Raw genomic sequence first — 17,891 nt, 5'->3', positions numbered from 1 at the left:
GGTTCCGTATAAAGTCCAAGGGCGATAAAATCGTCGCCGCGCGTCGTATGCTGTATGTGAGAGTGAAAGCGGGCGAGAGGGAGCCCGTGATCGCGGCTCAATCTCGCAGCACGAAATGGAGGAAAGCGGGGAGGAAGCGTGCCGTCTTCCGTTGCGGGCAAGGCTCTGGGTGGAGGGGAGTGGGGCGGGGCGGTTCTACTCTGGGCGGTCCGGAAGGCCGCGCGCGCGCGCGCCCGGGCCGCTGTATCTTGAAAACCATCTGCGACGGGTTCAGAGTCTGTCACGTGCTGTGTTTTCGTGGCTTAGTTGGCGTTGATGCGAGAGGCGGCCCGAAGGTCAATTCGCTCGCAGATGCTGCAGCACTTCTTCTCTCCAGCGTTTTGACAGCGAGTTTCCGCGGTCATCGAGTGAGATGTGTTCATGTTTGCTTGTGCGCGCGTGGCACCGTGCTTGTTAATTTAGTTAGTATGCCTATGTTTACAAGTTTATACGGCCGATAAAACTACTATCCTTACTTCGTATAGCTTTCCACTAATTTGCTATGGCAATCGATGCTTCGCCTTCCGGGCGAAACTGCAATTTTTTTCCCTAGACGTTTGTGGCATTTTGCAGCGGGAATTTGCTCCTCCGGGACAGACTGTCAATCACCTCTTTTGCTTGGAAATATTCTGGCGATTAAGAAAGAATATGATAGAGACACGCTCAAAATTCTGGAGTGACTGGTTTCTCCGTCACGACGGCCGCTGCAGCTCCAATTGCTTTCTTTATGACGTGGTATAATTAGCCTGCTAGCGATGGACCGGGGTTCTCCACGCACCTATTCATCAGACCAAGCTCCCTGAGAATTTATTTGCTTTTACAGTATAAAGTTAAACAAATTAAGGAGGTTTATTGCTGTTTAGACGGTAAATACAAACTCGCAGGAGGCACTCAACAGCAATAAGCTTGAAGAGTTCCACAGTTACTTCGAACTGTGGGACAAAAGCGTAGACAAGTGTATTGACTCCGTTAGGAATTGTTTTGAAGGGAGCTGAGTGCTTTTTGTCCTACATGAAAGTCTTTTTTTTTTTAGGAAGTTTGTAAAGTTGTAATGCCACTGGTTATGTGTGCGTGCGTAATGCTACTGGGTTTGTCACTGGCTATGTACACTGGGGCCACTGAATATGGGCCACTGGGTTCTGGTTTGATTTCTACCTTATATCTTGTCATTAGAAATATTCTATCTTGCTTATTATAAATATAAATACTACCGCATATAACCTGCACATAAGCGTTAGCTTCACAAAAGTTACATGATTCAATGCTTTGCATTACGTACGTAGAAGTCAACTACAGTTGAGTCTGCCAGTGTTTTTTTTTTCCTCTTTCTTTTGCACATATGTCTGTTCCCGCCTATTCAGCATTTGGCAATACCTTCTGCGTATGAAAAAGGGGGTTTGTTGAGGGTTGTGCGTAAACCACTGCTGTTCAGTCCTGCAGGCAGGCATAAATAGCGCCTCGTTCCTCTATGCGACCTTTTTCTCTCGTTCTCCTGCTGCTCGACTTTGTGGAATGCTTTAACGTTGGCTCGTTTCTGTAGAATTCCGTACGGTGATACGTAATCTTTGCACGTGCTCCGTTCTGCCGGATGCTGGAAATATTTGCAGCATGGCCAGGTAGCTCAGTTTACCACATGGTTAAAGGGACTGTCTAGCGTTGTTTAAAGACCTTCTATATTTTAGCGTAATAGAAAGCCTACCATTGAAAGTGTACAAAGGTGCAGTGGTTTCTCCGCAACGGGAGTACAAGCTTTTCATTTTTCATTTGCGTAGTGTACAACTTAAAACTGTGTACGAATGCTGACAACACTGATTACCGGACGCGATGGTAATATCAGAGGCCATGCATCAATGCACCGCTCCATTCACTGTGACTCCGTCTGCACAAGACGGCAGCACTTTCCAACTCGTGCCAGCTGAAAACGAAAGAAATTACTCTCCTACGCAAAGTTAGCAGAAGAGCATAAAATACAATTTGAGACAATGTAATATTACATACAAGCAAAATAACTCTCCCTGCGCGGATTTTTGAATAGAGAGGTTTAGCTTGGGCGGTAATCGGGTAAACGCAGGCGGACTGGGTGTTGGAGCGAATGCGTAAACGTGAGCGGCTGCATGATGCTGCCACCTGGTGGCTCGGAGCTCAGACAAAAACCGCTATTATTGCAATAACCAAGTGTATGCTACTTCGACCCCACAGTGTCAATACTCTCCGCAACGTATTCGTATTGTCACGTAGTAGTGACGGTAAAGAAAACAGTCCCAAAACTGTGTATGACGAAACTGCTTGTTTATTGGGCGAACCTGTGCCCACAAAAGCAAGCTACACTCAAAGCACAACGATAGCGGCGAACACAGTCGGCGATCGTCGAAAATCTGATCAGCGGCGGAACGCGTCGGCTTTTATACCTGAGTCATCGAAGATTCCAGATTAATCCCTGATGCCCGCGGGTCTTCCAGAAAGTTCTAGACAATTCGCGTCGGTCATACAATCAGATAACATAAGCGTCGGTGAAAACAGGCAACGGAAAGAAGCATCGACAACGTTCTAGAAACTTCCGATACAGGCGCATCCTGCGCCGAGCGATAACGTTTAACATTTGTTAGCCGGTGGAAAGCGGCCACCGGTGAAAGATAAACTTGTATACGGGTCAGTATACAGTGTAATTCGTTGATACGATTCTGCATGATAATACTTTTTTCGGGATAATACGTTTTTTTGGTTCTTTTCTCGGGCAATGTATTATAGGAGCAATGTATTTCGGATAATACGAGCTTCGGATTATATGTTATATTTTCCGGTTCCCGTGAAGATCGTATCAACGAGATTCTACTGTGAATAGATTTTTCGCCGTAACTCTAGCTAGCCACACGTGAGAGCCGTGCTGCACGGTCATCTGCGTTTTTCATGCCCGAAATTGTAGCCGATATGAAGCGAATTCACGCTTCCTTTCATCGGCGGCTGGCAAATTTTGTGCTTTCTCCCGAGCATGACCTTTCGTTGAGAAATGTGTTTGGTTCCATTTTGCGCTCCGCCGTGACGACGGTAGCAATATGCGAACTAGAGCTGGATCGATCTTCCGATAGCCCGAGACCGGAATACGCGTATACTCAGCGGCAGCGATGTGTCTGATCAGCGGGTCAGGCAGTAAGATTCGACAAAATCCGAGGAATTAATGGAGGGGGGGGGGGGGGAGGATAGCAGGGAGAGATCGCTTCCCCGCCCCAGCATTCTGTAACGGCGCAACGACATGGGAGTAAAACACGAACATGAAAAACCAATACTGGAAGCCGCATTTTTCTTTTCACCTTCGCCAGTGTGTGTCTGTGACGGCCAGAATGGATGGACGGTAATAACTTTATTGAGTTGTTCTGCAGTTTTGACGACCCGGGCTCAGGTCTCCCACGATGGGGCGTCGATGATGATGATGATGATGATGATTTATTGGCATCCCCTTTGAAACGGGGTGGCGACGAATAGTCACCTAGCCTGCTTGATTTAATCAGGTATACTACACATGTTCTTTATCTCGCATTTTTGTATACCTTTTTCAAAAATTTAGCTTGTACCGCTGCCTATGATTTTAAGAGATCAGGTCGTATCCATCTTTTCCCTGCTTTTTTTCCACCAGTACTCTAATCGTCTCTTGCTGATCTCTACGGCTGATCTGTTTATGTTTCCTTCCACTTTAAACCCAAGCGCTTCTGGGAGTTGCACGTTACCTACGGTTCTCGCTGGGTGGATCCCGTCGCATTCCATTAGGATGTGCTGAGTGGTCTCTGGATCTTTACTGCAGCATACACATGTCTCATCTAGTTCCGAATATTTGTTCCGATATGTTTTCGTCCTTAGGCAACCGGCTCGAGCCTCAAATAGCAAGGCACTGCCCTTTGTGTTATCGTACAGATTTTCCCTTCTAATTTCTTTCTTCTCATTCTTGTAAATCTCCATTGTCCTTTTCGTTTCCATTCTTTGCATCCAATTCACGGTCTCTATTTCTCTCACTTTCTTTCTGATGACCCCTGGTTGTCTATTTACAGTTTCGATTATCCTGTACTTGGTTGCCAACTTCCTTGACCTCTTCCTCCATTCTGTGTCCACGCTTTTCATGTAGAGATACTTGTGCACTTTAGCCGCCCATTTATTTTCATCCATGTTCCTGAGCCTTTCTTCAAAACTAATTTTGCTTTGTGCTTCTCTGACTTCAAAAGAGGCCCAACCCATGTCTCCATGCACTGCCTCATTTGTCGTATTACCGTGTGCTCCCAAAGCCAACCGGCCTACTGATCTTTGGTTAACTTCTAAACCCGCCAATATATCCGATTTTAAGCATATAATGGCATTTGCGAATGTTAGCGCTGGCACCATTACTCCTTTCCAGATTCCACGCACCACCTCATACTTATTGTGGCCCCACAGTGCTCTGTGTTTCATTAATGCTGCATTCCGCTTCCCCTTTATTTTCAGATTATCTTGGTGGTTGCTTGAGTAATTCTTTCCTTCGTTTATGTGTACGCCGAGGTACTTATATTGCTTCACTATGGGTATTACTTGCTGTTGAATTGACACCACGAAGTTACTCGTGTGTTCATTAAAGATCATAATCCCTGATTTCTCTGTGCTAAACTTAAGGCCTAGATTTGTCGCTGCGTTCCCACAGATATTCGCAAGTATCTGTAAATCTTTTTTATTGTCCGCTAGTAGCACAATGTCGTCTGCGTACATCAATCCAGGGATCTTCTGTTGCACCATTTGTCCATTACGCATGTAGGATAAATCAAAACCTAATTCGCTGTTTTCCAGTCGTCTTTCTATGCCCTTGACGTAAAGCGTGAACAACAATGGTGACAGAGGGCATCCTTGCTTCAATCCTTGGTGAATTCCCACCATTTCATTTCCTTTTCGACCTTCCCATGCCACTTGTACTTGGTTGTCTCGATATATCTCCCTCAGCAGCTCCACGAAATCGTCATCTATGCCTTCGTATTGAAGAATATCCCACAACAATTCCCTGTCTACGTTGTCATAAGCTCCTTTAATATCTAGAAATGCTACCCATAAAGGTCTTTTCTGAGCTACTGAAATCTCTATGCACTGAGTTAGTACAAACATATTGTCTTCTAAGCGTCTGCCTGGCCTGAACCCATTCTGTAGTTCCCCCAATACACCGTTTTCCTCCACCCACTTCGACAGTTCTACTTTTATGGCTTGCATTGCCATTCTATATATCACCGACGTTACTGTAACTGGCCTGTACGAGCTCGTCTTATCCTTATCTCCTTTGCCTTTGTAGATGAGATTCATCTTGCTTTCACGCCAGCCAACGGGAATATTCTTTGTTCTAATCACTTGCTCTATGGCATTAGTCAGCAGTGCCTTGCTTTTTGGACCGAGGTTTTTGATTAGCTGTATTGGGATTTCATCGGGTCCTGCTGCCGTGTTGTTAGGGACATTTTCTGCTGCCTTTTTCCAATAGAAGCTTTCTATGCTGAATTTTGATCTCTCAAGCCTCTCTGTTGTTGCTGGATCTGTTGTCTGAACTACACTTTTTCTCGTACCGAAGTTATGCCTGATAACGTCTGTGATGTACCGCAGCGCATCATCGCCTTCATAGATGTTACCGTCTTCATCCCTTATAGCCGTTTGCGAGTTTCTAGTTGGAGCTCCGAGGGCTTTTATATGGTTCCAGAATCTTTTTGGGGCGCCTTTGTCTCTTTTGTGAATGTTATGCACCCAACGTTCACTTGCGCATTTAATTTTCTCTTGCACGAGCTCACTCGCAACCCTTTTCTTTTCTCTGTATGTATTCCATCTAAGGAGCACCTCTTCTTCTTGTAATCCCAACTTTTTGGCTTCTCGATGAACCCTAGATGCCTCTTTACGCTCTTCTATAGCTTGTTTAATTTCCTTGTTCCACCACTTACGTGGTTTCCTCTTTCCAATCCAACAGTTGTATTGCCGTGTCCGCCTTATTTCATGCTGCATAACTTCCACCAGTTCCTTATATTCCCAGACTGCTGTAGGAAAAGCCTCAATTTTCTTCTCTATGTTGTTTGCGATCTCTGTTATTTGCTCGTCATTCATTTTTAAAAACTCTGAGGCTATTGGTTCATGTTCTGCGCTGGTATCTCTCCCAAACTTTAATGCTAAACGTCTATGATCGCTTCCCAGGCTATTTTTTCCATTTTCGTCTATTATCATTTCTTCCAGTTGTTCGTAGACCATTTCTGAGACTAAGGCGTAGTCGATACATGACTGCCTGTTTCCGCATTGCCACGTTACCTGTCCATGACACTTATTTTCCCTGTTAACTACTATAAGGTTCTGTTCATCACACAAATCCAGCACTAGAGAGCCGTTGTAATCAGTATATCCGTCTAAATCGTCCATGTGCGCGTTCATATCTCCCACTAATATCACCTGGCCCGAGTTACTGAACTCATTAATATCGCTTCTAATGCAATCGACCAAATCCGTCGAGATCTTGTCTCAGCGCCGCCTCGCGGGCCTGCTGGACAGCCCGGAGTTGGTCGCCGAGGTCGGAGCTGCGCAGAGCGGCGGCCCACCTCGGCGATAGGGTCTCGGAGTTTAATTCGTTTTTGTGTTGGCCGTTACATTCCCATAGCATGTGTTTGAGTGCAGTTGTTTCCTGTTTGCATATCTTGCATGTGTCTTCTTTGTGTACTGCGGGGAATATCCGTTTGAGGTGAAACGGGTTCGGGAAGGTTTTTGTTTGCAGTTGGCGAAGGGCCACTGCTTGTGCCCTGTTTAAGTCTTTGTGTGGTGGTGGGAAAGCTCTTCTGGCTTGTTGGTACATCTTTGTAATGGCGTTGTATGTGGTCAGTCTGTCTCGTTCGGTTCGGGGGCCTTCCCGAGGGGCCGGCCGGGCGCGGTTCGTCAGCTCTCGCGCTCGGCGGTGGGCTACCTCGTTGAGGTTCGGGGGTGCCTGGTCGCCCGTGTTGACGTGGGCGGGGAACCGTACGATACGACTCGGGTGGTCCTTGGGGGTGCGTATTCTCTTTAGAATGTTGATGGCTTTAGGGGAAATGCGTCCTTTGGCAAAGTTTCTCACCGCCTCCTGGGAGTCGCTCAGGATGGTGTTGCAGTCCGGATTCGAGAGGGCCAGTAACTCTTCGGCTTCCTCTGCAGGTTGGGTTTCGACGCTACACGCGTTGTCGGTTTCGGAGGTGGCGTCTAGAACGGCAAGAAGGCATTTATTTATTTATTGGTCTAATTATTTATAAAATACTACAGACAAGAAGTCCTAGCAGGTGTGTTACGATGATGTACAAAGAAGGGAAACGCGGCGTCCGCAAGAGTGCGAAATAAAGCTGTGAGATGTGGTAACAGCATTCAATAATTGCGATTTGTCCACTCGCGTTGTACAGCACGCGATTCGTTTTTCCAGTTCTATTGAGCTGCATGTTAACTAAACTCTGCCTACCCAGTATGACGTCAGTTCACTTCAGATTGCAGAGTATTCCTGCGCATGACCATCTTGAGAGAGAGTGAGAAAAAGCTCTTTATTGAAAAAAGCAGAGTGTTTAGCAAGCGTATTTTCGCCTACATACTACTTTGCAGGGAATGGGACGAAGGAGAAGAAAGGCCGTAGAAGAAGGTGGGCAGAAAAAAAAGAAAAACAAAAAACAAATTGCAGGTCTTGTGAGGTTATCGGCAGTACAATAAGTGTCCGAGGCGATGGCGGTAGATAATCTAAGTTAGGGGTGTGCGAATATTCGAAATTTTCGAATAACTAATCAAATAGTATCCTATTCGATTCACTCTTCGAATCGAATGGTCACTATTCATAAATGCGAATATTTTTCCGAATATTTTTCGAATATTTCCGGATGTCAAATGCGCCGACACAAACATAAAATTTGTGCAAAACTACGGTTATGTTCAGCAGCGCGGGCACAGTATACACATAAAGCGTGATAACTTGCGTTGTGGAGCAGGCTACATCACTCAGGTAACCACACTTCACAGGCTGTACAGCTAACATTCGCGCTCTCTGAAGCGCCCTGTGCATGCGCAGAAACTACTTATTTGCTCCTAATGATCCATTTATGCTTTTATTAAACAACGTTTCATGTGGTGCTATGGAATGACGAAAACTTGGTAACCTTAAGAATACTGGGGTGTAAACATCGTTTTATGTTAATTGTGATAGTGGCTAGTCATTATTCGAAAATTATTCGATATTTAATTCGATTCGATTCTGGCACTGTTCCATTCGTATTCGATTCGGTCTCGAAAATCGGTATTCGCAGACCCCCACTAACCTTGTATTGCTGCGCACCGTGCACCGTACCGGGCGCGGTACCGTTTGTTGACGGGATCGATGTTCGACGCGCCTCGTTTGTTTAGCAATTGTGAAGGAATAGCATTGTTTTCCTTTTTTTTTTGCTTTCCCGTAATGCTTGCAGTAAGAAAATTACACACGTTACTGGAGTCGATGATACAAATCTTGTTTGACAAAACGGAACATGACTGTTGACTTAATCGAAGTTTAATTACTCTTCAATTGCGAGGACTCTCGAAAATGCACGAAAGGATCATTCACCATCTTCACTTTCTTTCGTTGGAAGTCTGCAGCAATTTGCAGTAAAATTACGTGAAGACACGTTTATTGACGGGGCATCATAATCCGTGGCTGAAGGGGATAAATGGGAACAAAAAGAGAAAAGACAACTCGATAGAAAGACAACACAGTTCCTATTACGGCTTCTACAACAGAGGAAAGGTAGAATCAGACGAGGATATACGCTGTTTCCTGCATATATGCGTTGCAGTAGAGGGGCATTTTCCACTAAGCACCTAGGCAGGTTTGTGTATCACGCTCAAAGAGTGTGTCGCAGGGCCCGTTTAGCCTAATGTGGTTGAATCGTCCGGTTAAATCCGGCATCCTCCACCGCGTGGTTTCTCAGATTGGCCTCGTAACCTTGAGACGCGGGACCAATCACAAAATCAACCGTGAATCAATCCGTTGCAGGAAGTCGGTGTCCTCGGCGTGGTCTGGTGACGCTGCAGGGCCCAGAGACTCTGACCGAAGGGCAGCAGGTGGGGCATGGCACCACCTGGCAGGAAGCGTTCGCGACGTCGCCCCACCTTCGTGGGATTGATTGAATCCTGCAAGCAACAGGTACTGAGTGCGCTGCATAGGACGCGCTGTTCTTGATAGAGTATTAGCTTGGCCGCACACATATAGCCTGTGGGGGACCCTCCGCTCTCACGTCGTGTATACTTACGTTTTTCCCCCCGAATGGTTCTCGCTTCTCCTGGAACCTGGCTTCCCCGCATAGCACTTACGCTGCGGATGGATTCGGTGTGGTAGCTATGCAGCACGACGAGAGATGGCGCGACTATTCCGATGCTAGCGCCACTTAACGGCGTGGATGCTCAGATGGAACTTGCTTCCTCTGTCTGTTTTAGAGGAACGAGATGGCGCTCACGGCGGCGCGCCATACCTCTCCTCAGCGACCGCGCACGAATACGAAACCACTCCGCTTCTGTGCAATCAGCTGTCGGAAATGCAACTGAGTTTTCGCTAACGCACTGTGCTCCATTCACTCTGGTTTGAATCCCGTGAATTGAAGACGGTGTGCAGTAGTTGGCTGCAAAAATAGTGACTGGCATATTAAATAATGTAATGAATATGTGGGGCCAAGTTCGCGGACCGCTGCTGCAATTGTCCTACGTGTTTCCGGCACTTCGAGATGTACGGCTTTTCTCGAGGATACAGAAATTTGCTCATGCGCCAGCCTTGTATGGCTAATTTTCAAAGAAAGGGCCTCATCCCCAGTACGTCGGCAAGAGTGAGTACCACTCGTTAAACAATGACAAAGGGAGCGGCGCTATCTATAGATAGTGGCCGCACCGAGAACCTTCACTGAGTCAGAAACTGACAAGCCACTGCTTCAAAATATTTGCCTAATAAAGAACAAAGAGCAAAGCACACTAATCCTGACTGAATTCACAATCGGAAAGCTTGGATAGCTTGGAATACATATTTAGCCCCGCTTTTAGAACACGCACCATATACGCTGCTTGCGCCGTTTGGACATAGCTTAATCAGCTCCGAAAGCGCTTTTGCATGTTCTCTGAAGCTGTGATCAAAGCGTCGTGTCGTCCACCTAGTCACCGCCTACGATATCTCCGAAAACAGGTTTTCTAAGCCGCGCCGGCGTCATACACTTCCATTGTAAACAAGCAGGCAACGGAGGCAGTTGAGGCAAGCAATGGACGCGTCACCACGTGATCAAACATGGCAGCGCCCACGGGATTGCCGCGAAAAGGGTCAATATTGTTTGGAGATTGAGCCGCTATCGCCGGCTCACCCTCGCACGCTTTCAGTAGCACATACAGCTTACGGCGCGCGGCGACGATTTTATTGTCGTTGGACTTTATACAGAACCTCACGGCGACGGCGACAGCATAATACGCCTGTAGTGTCCATATAATCGCTATCGCAATAATAACCACAGTCTACTCTACTTAGCTGCTGGTGTAAATTGTCCGTTGCAACATTTTAGGTAACATGCAGACCTTTATTCTCATTTGAATGGAACAGATGTGTATTGTGTAACACAGAGGCATTTCTAATGTGTTGTGGCTCGACAAAGCGTCACAAGATGTTGCTACGGGCAATGATACCACCAACCGGTATTCCGTAAAGGCTAATACGATGTCCACGGACAAGCCAAAGTTTCTTATGTCTTGGTGCTTGTTAGTGTTTGCCAGCTGCATGGCGTGTTTAGTCCGACGGTGTTAAAATTTGACAGGTCTCATTGCATTGGGTTACCTATCAAGAAAGGGGTCAGCCAAAGAGACACAATGTCTCCAATGCTATTAACTGCATGCTTAGAAGTATTCAAGCTATTAGACTGGGAAAGCTTAGTAGTCAGGATAAACGGCGAATATCTCAGCTATCATCGGTTTGCAGACGACATTTGCTGGATGAATTGTACAATCGTCCATCATCAGAGCTGAAAGCATTAGGTCAATGCTCTGGAAGAACATCCGCGCTGAAGGCCTTACTCTCGCTACTAAGATTCCTGAGGTCTACGGGCCTTCACGATAGACTTTAGGAACGCCGCCCTCTACCGCTCTATAGTGTACGCGGTTTGTTTGTACTCGTATCTCTTTTTCTCTCTCTCCGCTTTCCACTCTCTCTTTTTACCTCCCTGCTCCTTCTCCACCGTCCAGGTATAGTCAACCGGAACTACCTCTGGTTAACCTCCCTGCTATTTTATGCACCCTTTCGCTCTCTTGTCCTGTTCAGCAACACTGGGGCCAAAATACAACAAATGATGAGGACCTTAACAGAGAAAGTGTAAGAGAGGGGTTGAAGGTTAATATGCAGAAGACAAAGATAATGTTCAACAGCCTGGCGGGAGAACAAGAATTCAGCATCGCCATTCAGCCTCTAGAGTCTGTACATTTTCAAGGTTACATTTTCTAGCAGTTTATCTAGCAGTAGAGCATCCGCCTCGTATGCGGGAGGTACCGAGTTCAAATCACGGTGCTGCCGGGAACCCACCGTTTTTTTTTTTTTTTTCTAATATGAAGACATGTTCCCTGTCCTGGTGCTCGGCTTTCGTAGGGGTTCACATCTCGAAAGAGGGCCCAGTAGAGATTTCAGGACTTAGCTCTGGGCGCCTCTTGACCGACCACAGACGGCCTTGTTGAAGAGCATCCGCCGCGGCTGTGGGAGGCAAGTGCTGCCGCCGGGTACCTACCGGTAAAATAGGTACAAGCGTGCTCCCGGCCTGGTGCTCGGCCACTATGGTACCTCAACGCTTGGGAAGAGGTGTTAGCCCTCAATCTGAAGGCGTCCCCACCTCAATAGGTGCTTGGGGCGCCACATGGGAAATGGCCGCCATGGGAGTAGCCCAAACATTTTTTTTTTTCTGTGCTCACGAGGGTTTCGACGGGAATTCAGGGAGCGGGCTTTTTTCCCTGGGCGTATCACCCCTGAAGGAAGCCGAACGCCAGGCCGGGGTACGCTTGTGCCCATTTGAACCAGTGGGTGCCCGGTGGCGGTGGGAATCAAACCCACAACCTCCCACAGCCGTGGCGGGAGCTCTAGCAGTCAATTACTCACAAGGGACCCTTTAATGGGAAGGGAATTTACAGAAGAATAAAAATGGGTTGGAGTGCATACGGCAGACATTGCCAAATCCTGACTGGGAGCTTACCACTGTCGTTAAAGAGCAAAGTGTGCAGTCACTGCATTCTGACGGGGCTAACATGTGAGGCAGAAACTTGGAGGTTACCAAAGAAGCGCGTAAACAAGTTAAGGACCGCACAAAGATCGATGGAACTAAAAATTTTATACGTAACGTTAAGAGACAGGAAGAGAGCGGTGTGGATCAGAGAGCCATCCAGCAGCCGTGACAGAGCAAACGGGCACAGCGGATATTCTAGTTGACATTAAGAGAAAGAAATGGAGCAGGGCAGGCCATGTAATGCGTAGGGCAGATAACCGGTGGACCATTAGAGTTACAGAATGGGTACCAAGAGAAGGAAAGTGCAGTCTAGTACGGCAGAAAACTAGGTGGCGTGATGAAATTAGGAAATTTGCAGGTGGGAATTGGAATCAGCTAGCGCAAGACAGGGGCATTTGGAGATCGCAGGGAGAGGCCTTCGTCTTGCAGTGGGCATAAAGATAGGCTGATGATGATCATGATTGCATTGGGAGACAGCTAAAGCCTAGAATGCTTATCACGAAAAGAGTTGGTCTAGCCTTGTAGAAAAACGCTCCATTTACAAACACGCGGTGGTCTTAGACCGCGTGCCTTGCTGAATTTGTAGGCGGGTTCCTGTCAGATCACCGAAGCTAAGCACCGTTATACTTTGTCAATGCTTGGGAGAAGAGCGACCACGTGAGAAACCTACTTTTCCTGTGATGCGTTTTGTTACGACTAGCATTTAGCACAGTTGTGCCCGGCGGCTGTTTTCGACAAAGAATGCTGCAGACCTGCAGAAATGGAATGCCATTCATGCCCTTGGGTGCCTTGCAAGGCCGGGGAGCTGGCGCCTAGACCAGCATCACCTGAACTAATGGACAAGCCATTATGTTTCGTATCTTCGGCTGTCCGACAGCTCAGAGCTGATGGGCGGGACGAATTTTGAGTCAATGGTTGCGTGCATCGTTTAACCACATCGTCGCTCTTTCCCGTCACGGTATGGACTGTGAGAGTCAAACAAAATAGCTCACTCGAGACGACGACAACGCCGCCCTTCGTGGAAACGCTATTTAGCGTGAAGGCCCATTTCTCTGTCAAGCTGATCTCATTCTTGCGAGGGGCCAACGGCAAGAATTTCCTGTGGGAACGGATCAAAGTTGAGGTTCCCAAGTCGCCAAGCGGTTGCCCGTATGTGGGGGGTGGTTGCGCAACCTTGGAGGCGTAATCCGGCGGAACGGTGCAAAGTCAGGGGCGGGATTTGGCGAACGTTTCGGCGATTGTGATTGGACGAGAACAACAGTGAATTCCCCTTACGAGAGAAAGGGGGCAAAGGAAGGGCTTAAAAAGCAGACCTTCAGTGCTGCGAGTGTGCTCGTTCGTGCTCGTGCATCGAAATCTCTCAAAATGTAAATGCTGTAAATAAACCCCCTTTTTGCATCTCTTGGACGTCGCCCCGGACCTCTTGATCACCCGGCACCATGGTACATCACCAGCTACGTAAACTCGTAATGACCGCTCGGCCACGAGTCGCAACAACCGGTGGTTGACTGCGATGAAATGCAGCCGTCAGCCAACGCCACTCCGAACAGTTTACACAAGGGCCGAACAACGAGTTTACATTTGCAGCGTGTTGACACCACATTACCACGCGCAGAGAGGGCTCATACACTCACGAGACGAGTGTTTCGGGTTTATTACCGATCGCACAAGGAATGCAACTCTAAACGTTGCAGTCGTTTTCTTCTCTGCATGTGTAGCAATATGCGCTTTCCCTGTGGCACACCAGGCGTCGCACCGGCGAGATCAGTGTAGCGTCCGCGACCGCGCCTTTTCTGTTTGTGCTTCGATGCCGTAGTGCTCGCTGTCCATGTTCGCGGCGTCCAAACCCGCGTTCATGAAGTGGGATATTACTGTAACTGTGAACAGCAAAGCTGTTTAAGCCAGCCCTAATTTGTGGTTCGTATCAAGAAACTATGATCATCAGCAATGAAAAAAGAAATAAAAGAAAATAATCTTTCTTGCCGAGGCGGGATTCGAGCCCGCGTACCTACGGTCCCAAGGCGAACATCGTAGCCACTGGGCTATACAGCCATTTTTTTTTAATGACATTGACATCACCCCATACGCAATTAGGTTCCGACCGTTTAAGATTGCTGGCGGTCCTCCCTATGACATGTTCATAGTACTGGGTTTGTATAGCCTATGGAGAGCTAGAATGTGTGATCGCCATGCCGAAAGCCCGCGATCTAGAAGATCATTCTTTCAAGAATGTGCAGCTTATGTAAGAAGTGTGTACGCTGCGCAGGAACATCCGCCTGACTGGGTGCTCTTGTTGGACGCATGTGTGTATTTTCCCGAGTTTTAAGTGTATAGCTATGTCCGCACTGTAATATACCTTCAGTTTTGTTTTCCATGCATTAAAGAAAAAAAAAAAGGCAATGGAGCCACGCTTGCAGAAAATTCGTTTATGCGAACCATATGATTGCGTTCGAGCGTCGTCGTCTTCGTGCAAAGCTGGCGCGTTCGCACGCGTTCGTGCCAATTCTCTGCGAGAAGAATAAGAGGTTTTGCGCGCTATGCTCGTGAGAGAGATAAAGAAAATGAGAGAAAGATTTATTCACGAAGCGGGCCTGCTGGAGCGCGTTGTCGGCATTGCAACGCGGTGGAACGTGGTGGAACGCGGTGTCGGCATTGGAACGCAGTGTCGGTGTTGCAAGCGGCGCTATGCTACGCGCAGTGACGGCCGTGAGTCCGAGAGAGATAGAGAGACACGCATTCACGGAGCGGGTCTGCTGGAACGCGTTGTCGGCATTGGAACGCAGTGTCGGTGTTGCAAGCGGCGCTATGCTACGCGCAGTGACGGCCGTGAATCCGAGAGAGATAGAGAGACACGCATTCACGGAGCGGGTCTGCTGGAACGCGTTGTCGGCATTGGAACGCAGTGTCGGTGTTGCAAGCGGCGCTATGCTACGCGCAGTGACGGCCGTGAATCCGAGAGAGATAGAGAGACACGCATTCATGGAGCGGGTCTGCTGGAACGCGTTGTCGGCATTGCAACACGATGGAACGTGGTGTCGGCATTTCGACCAGCTTAGCTGTGCCTTGAGCTTTTCGCGGCCTTGTGCAAGCTTTCGCCTTTTTATTTGTAGCCCTTTGCGAAGTATGCCCGAAATGGCGCGTCTCATGGCATCTGCATTTTCGCTGTCAGACGTAGCGTTCCAGTGTTCTCGACGCCAGGCTGGGTGGTGGTGGTGGTGGGGGTGAAAACACTTATTTTAGGAAAATACAAGAGAGTTGACCCCCGAAGGGGGGACATCTAAGTGGACTCCCTAGTCCGGGATTCCATTGGAGATGGCCGCCGCTCGGGCATGCGCCACCAGGGCGCGCTGGGCACACAAGGTAGAGCCAATGCCTCCTTTACTAGATGCCCGTCGCGTTGCTCGCTTTCTCATTGGGCCGGCGGTTCCCTTAGTTCAGCATAAATTCCGTGAGGCGGCGCTCGTTGCCTTTTCAACTTAAAGCCCCTCGATAAAAAAAAGTAGCGACATCCTTTGAAGATTGCCGCTTTCCTCCTCTCCTGCCCGTTCTCTCGGCGCTCGGCCCTCCGATTGGCCGAATGCTGTCACGTGCTCTCGCGCGCTTTTTTTCTTGCTTGTTTTTTGCTCCCGCCGCCATCGCGGTGCCAGACCATTGCAAGCCGTGTATGGAGGCACCACGCATCGCGTCTCCTTTGCGCTTTTAAGGCGTAGTGTTCGCGATGCCGTGTTGCTCAGCATTCGGGTGCAGGACACGCGAAACAGACGGCAAGCGACTCTTCCGGATTCCATCAGTGAAGCGAGACGCGGCGCAGAGGAAGGTCTGGCTTCAAAGAATCAGCCGGGCTGATTTCAACCCAACATAATGGTCCCGGCTGTGTGAGGTAAGCGAGCGATTATTCAATGATCCCTAATCTCACATGCTGCCACTTGCTGTGTGAGGCTTCGTTAGTTTTTCTCCCTCCTAAGTGCCGCACTGTTCGCGCTGCATTTGCAACTTCGTGGCCGGATTCATCTTGTCCTCAAACGCACGTGGTTTTTGTGTTGACTCGGTTATACAATGCATGACGTTGTGTTTGTGTGGCCTGAATGTACGCAAACGGCACGTTTTGAGTGTATCGCAGTATGTTACGAAGCGGTGACGGTACGTAGGGAAAAATGGGCGCTTACCTGCGGAAAGACGATTAGGGCTATTTAGTTAGGGCGACTTTGCGCCTTCAGCAAAAACTCAACTCGGTGGTCGGCGAAGATCATGTTCTTGTCGCTAAAACTTGTCGCTATCGTCCTAGATCCTCGAGGACCGATAACTATCTCGAAAATGGTAGAAAGTGCTGCGCGTGAAAAGTGTGCTCAGTATTCTAGTCGTGTATCGCGTAGCAGAACAAGAGATAAGGACCTGTGCTGGCGGCGAGCTGAAAAAGGAAAACGGTATACAAGATTTCCCGGCGATATGTAGCAGAACAAGAGATAAGTACCTGTGCTGGCGGCGAGCTAAAAAAGAAACACCGTATACAAGACTTCCCGGCGATAATAACCTGTGCCGGGAATGTTGTGTTACGCCTTATACTTGAAGGAGCGAGGTTTTACGGTGACCTTGTTTTCTGATTTCACGTTTGCGCAGGATCACTTCACGGATGATCAATTTGATCCGGTGATTCTGCAGAGCTGTGGCACAAAAAAATTGAAGCGTCAAGCCATTCCATCGCTCTTCGTTCATCGGAAGCAGCTGAAGCCCGAGGAAGCCGCCTGCCAAACGGAAGAATACACCGTGCACTTCAAAGACATTAACGTCTGCTGGCAGCAATGCTATCCACATTGCAACGCCCTTGATTATAGAGTTAACTCATTCCTGTGTGGCTTTGTCAGTGGCCAGGACAAACCTGGATGTTAACTCATCGTTTCTGCTCTGCATTTGATAAGATAGTAGATACAATACGCACGGTAGAATTTCTCGGAGCCGCGCGCAGCACATGCAAGCGGCAATATGATCCGCAAAAGCAGCCTCGCATACACCTGTAAGATGACCGCTGCCGCGCTACTCAAGTCCGCAAAAAAAGAAGAAAAAATGTGTGGAGTAGTGTAAGGCTTCCTGCAAGCGAGCGAAGCCACTAGCCTCATTATCGACGGACCGCTTCTGCCAAATGATCTGTAGCTCACTAGTCAGTGAAACCTGTAAGACAACTGCATATATACAGCTGGTGGATCATTCACTCCCGAAGCGTAGTCATTGTTAGAGGCCCGCTGTGCACGTTAGCCGCTGGCCAACGAGGGACTGGAGCTACTGAAACGCGGAGATGAACCAACGCCGAGGTCGCGCGTAGCATGGCTCAGTTAAAGCCCGACTTAGACGCTTTAGGCTCACTGTATCACCGCTAATAGTACAGCCATCTAAGCGCAACGGCATTTATGCGTCCTCTCGTTGTTTTGGCAGCCAGTCATAACATAACGCGAAAAATTCCGATCAAAATACGAGTTCAAGAGCGCGAGCGACACGTAGCCACAGCGTTTCATTCGGAGAGCGTCTGCTAGAACATGCACCGCGTAGGGGGAGCCACGGTCGACAGAGAGAGAGTGAACGCGGCCGGCGCGGAGATGAGAGAGGAGATGGCGCTACTTTTTCTTCATT

General features: G+C 48.3%; 1 protein-coding gene across 1 annotated transcript in view; it reads left to right on the top strand.

Annotated features, from left to right (window-relative positions):
• Positions 1-17,891, top strand: part of LOC119434143 (serine/arginine repetitive matrix protein 1-like) — a 124,915-nt gene that overhangs the window by 5,487 nt on the left and 101,537 nt on the right. The window contains exon 2 of the mRNA XM_049659074.1: positions 9,035-9,184. Within this exon, the coding sequence (XP_049515031.1) occupies positions 9,110-9,184 (75 nt within the window). The 5' untranslated portion in view covers positions 9,035-9,109. The remainder of the gene's footprint in view (positions 1-9,034; positions 9,185-17,891) is intronic.

Source organism: Dermacentor silvarum, chromosome 11 (assembly GCF_013339745.2).
Source record: "Dermacentor silvarum isolate Dsil-2018 chromosome 11, BIME_Dsil_1.4, whole genome shotgun sequence".
Classification (NCBI taxonomy): Eukaryota; Metazoa; Arthropoda; class Arachnida; order Ixodida; family Ixodidae; genus Dermacentor; species Dermacentor silvarum.
Note: the sequence above shows the minus strand (reverse complement) of the source record. Positions and strands in the feature narration are given on the sequence as shown.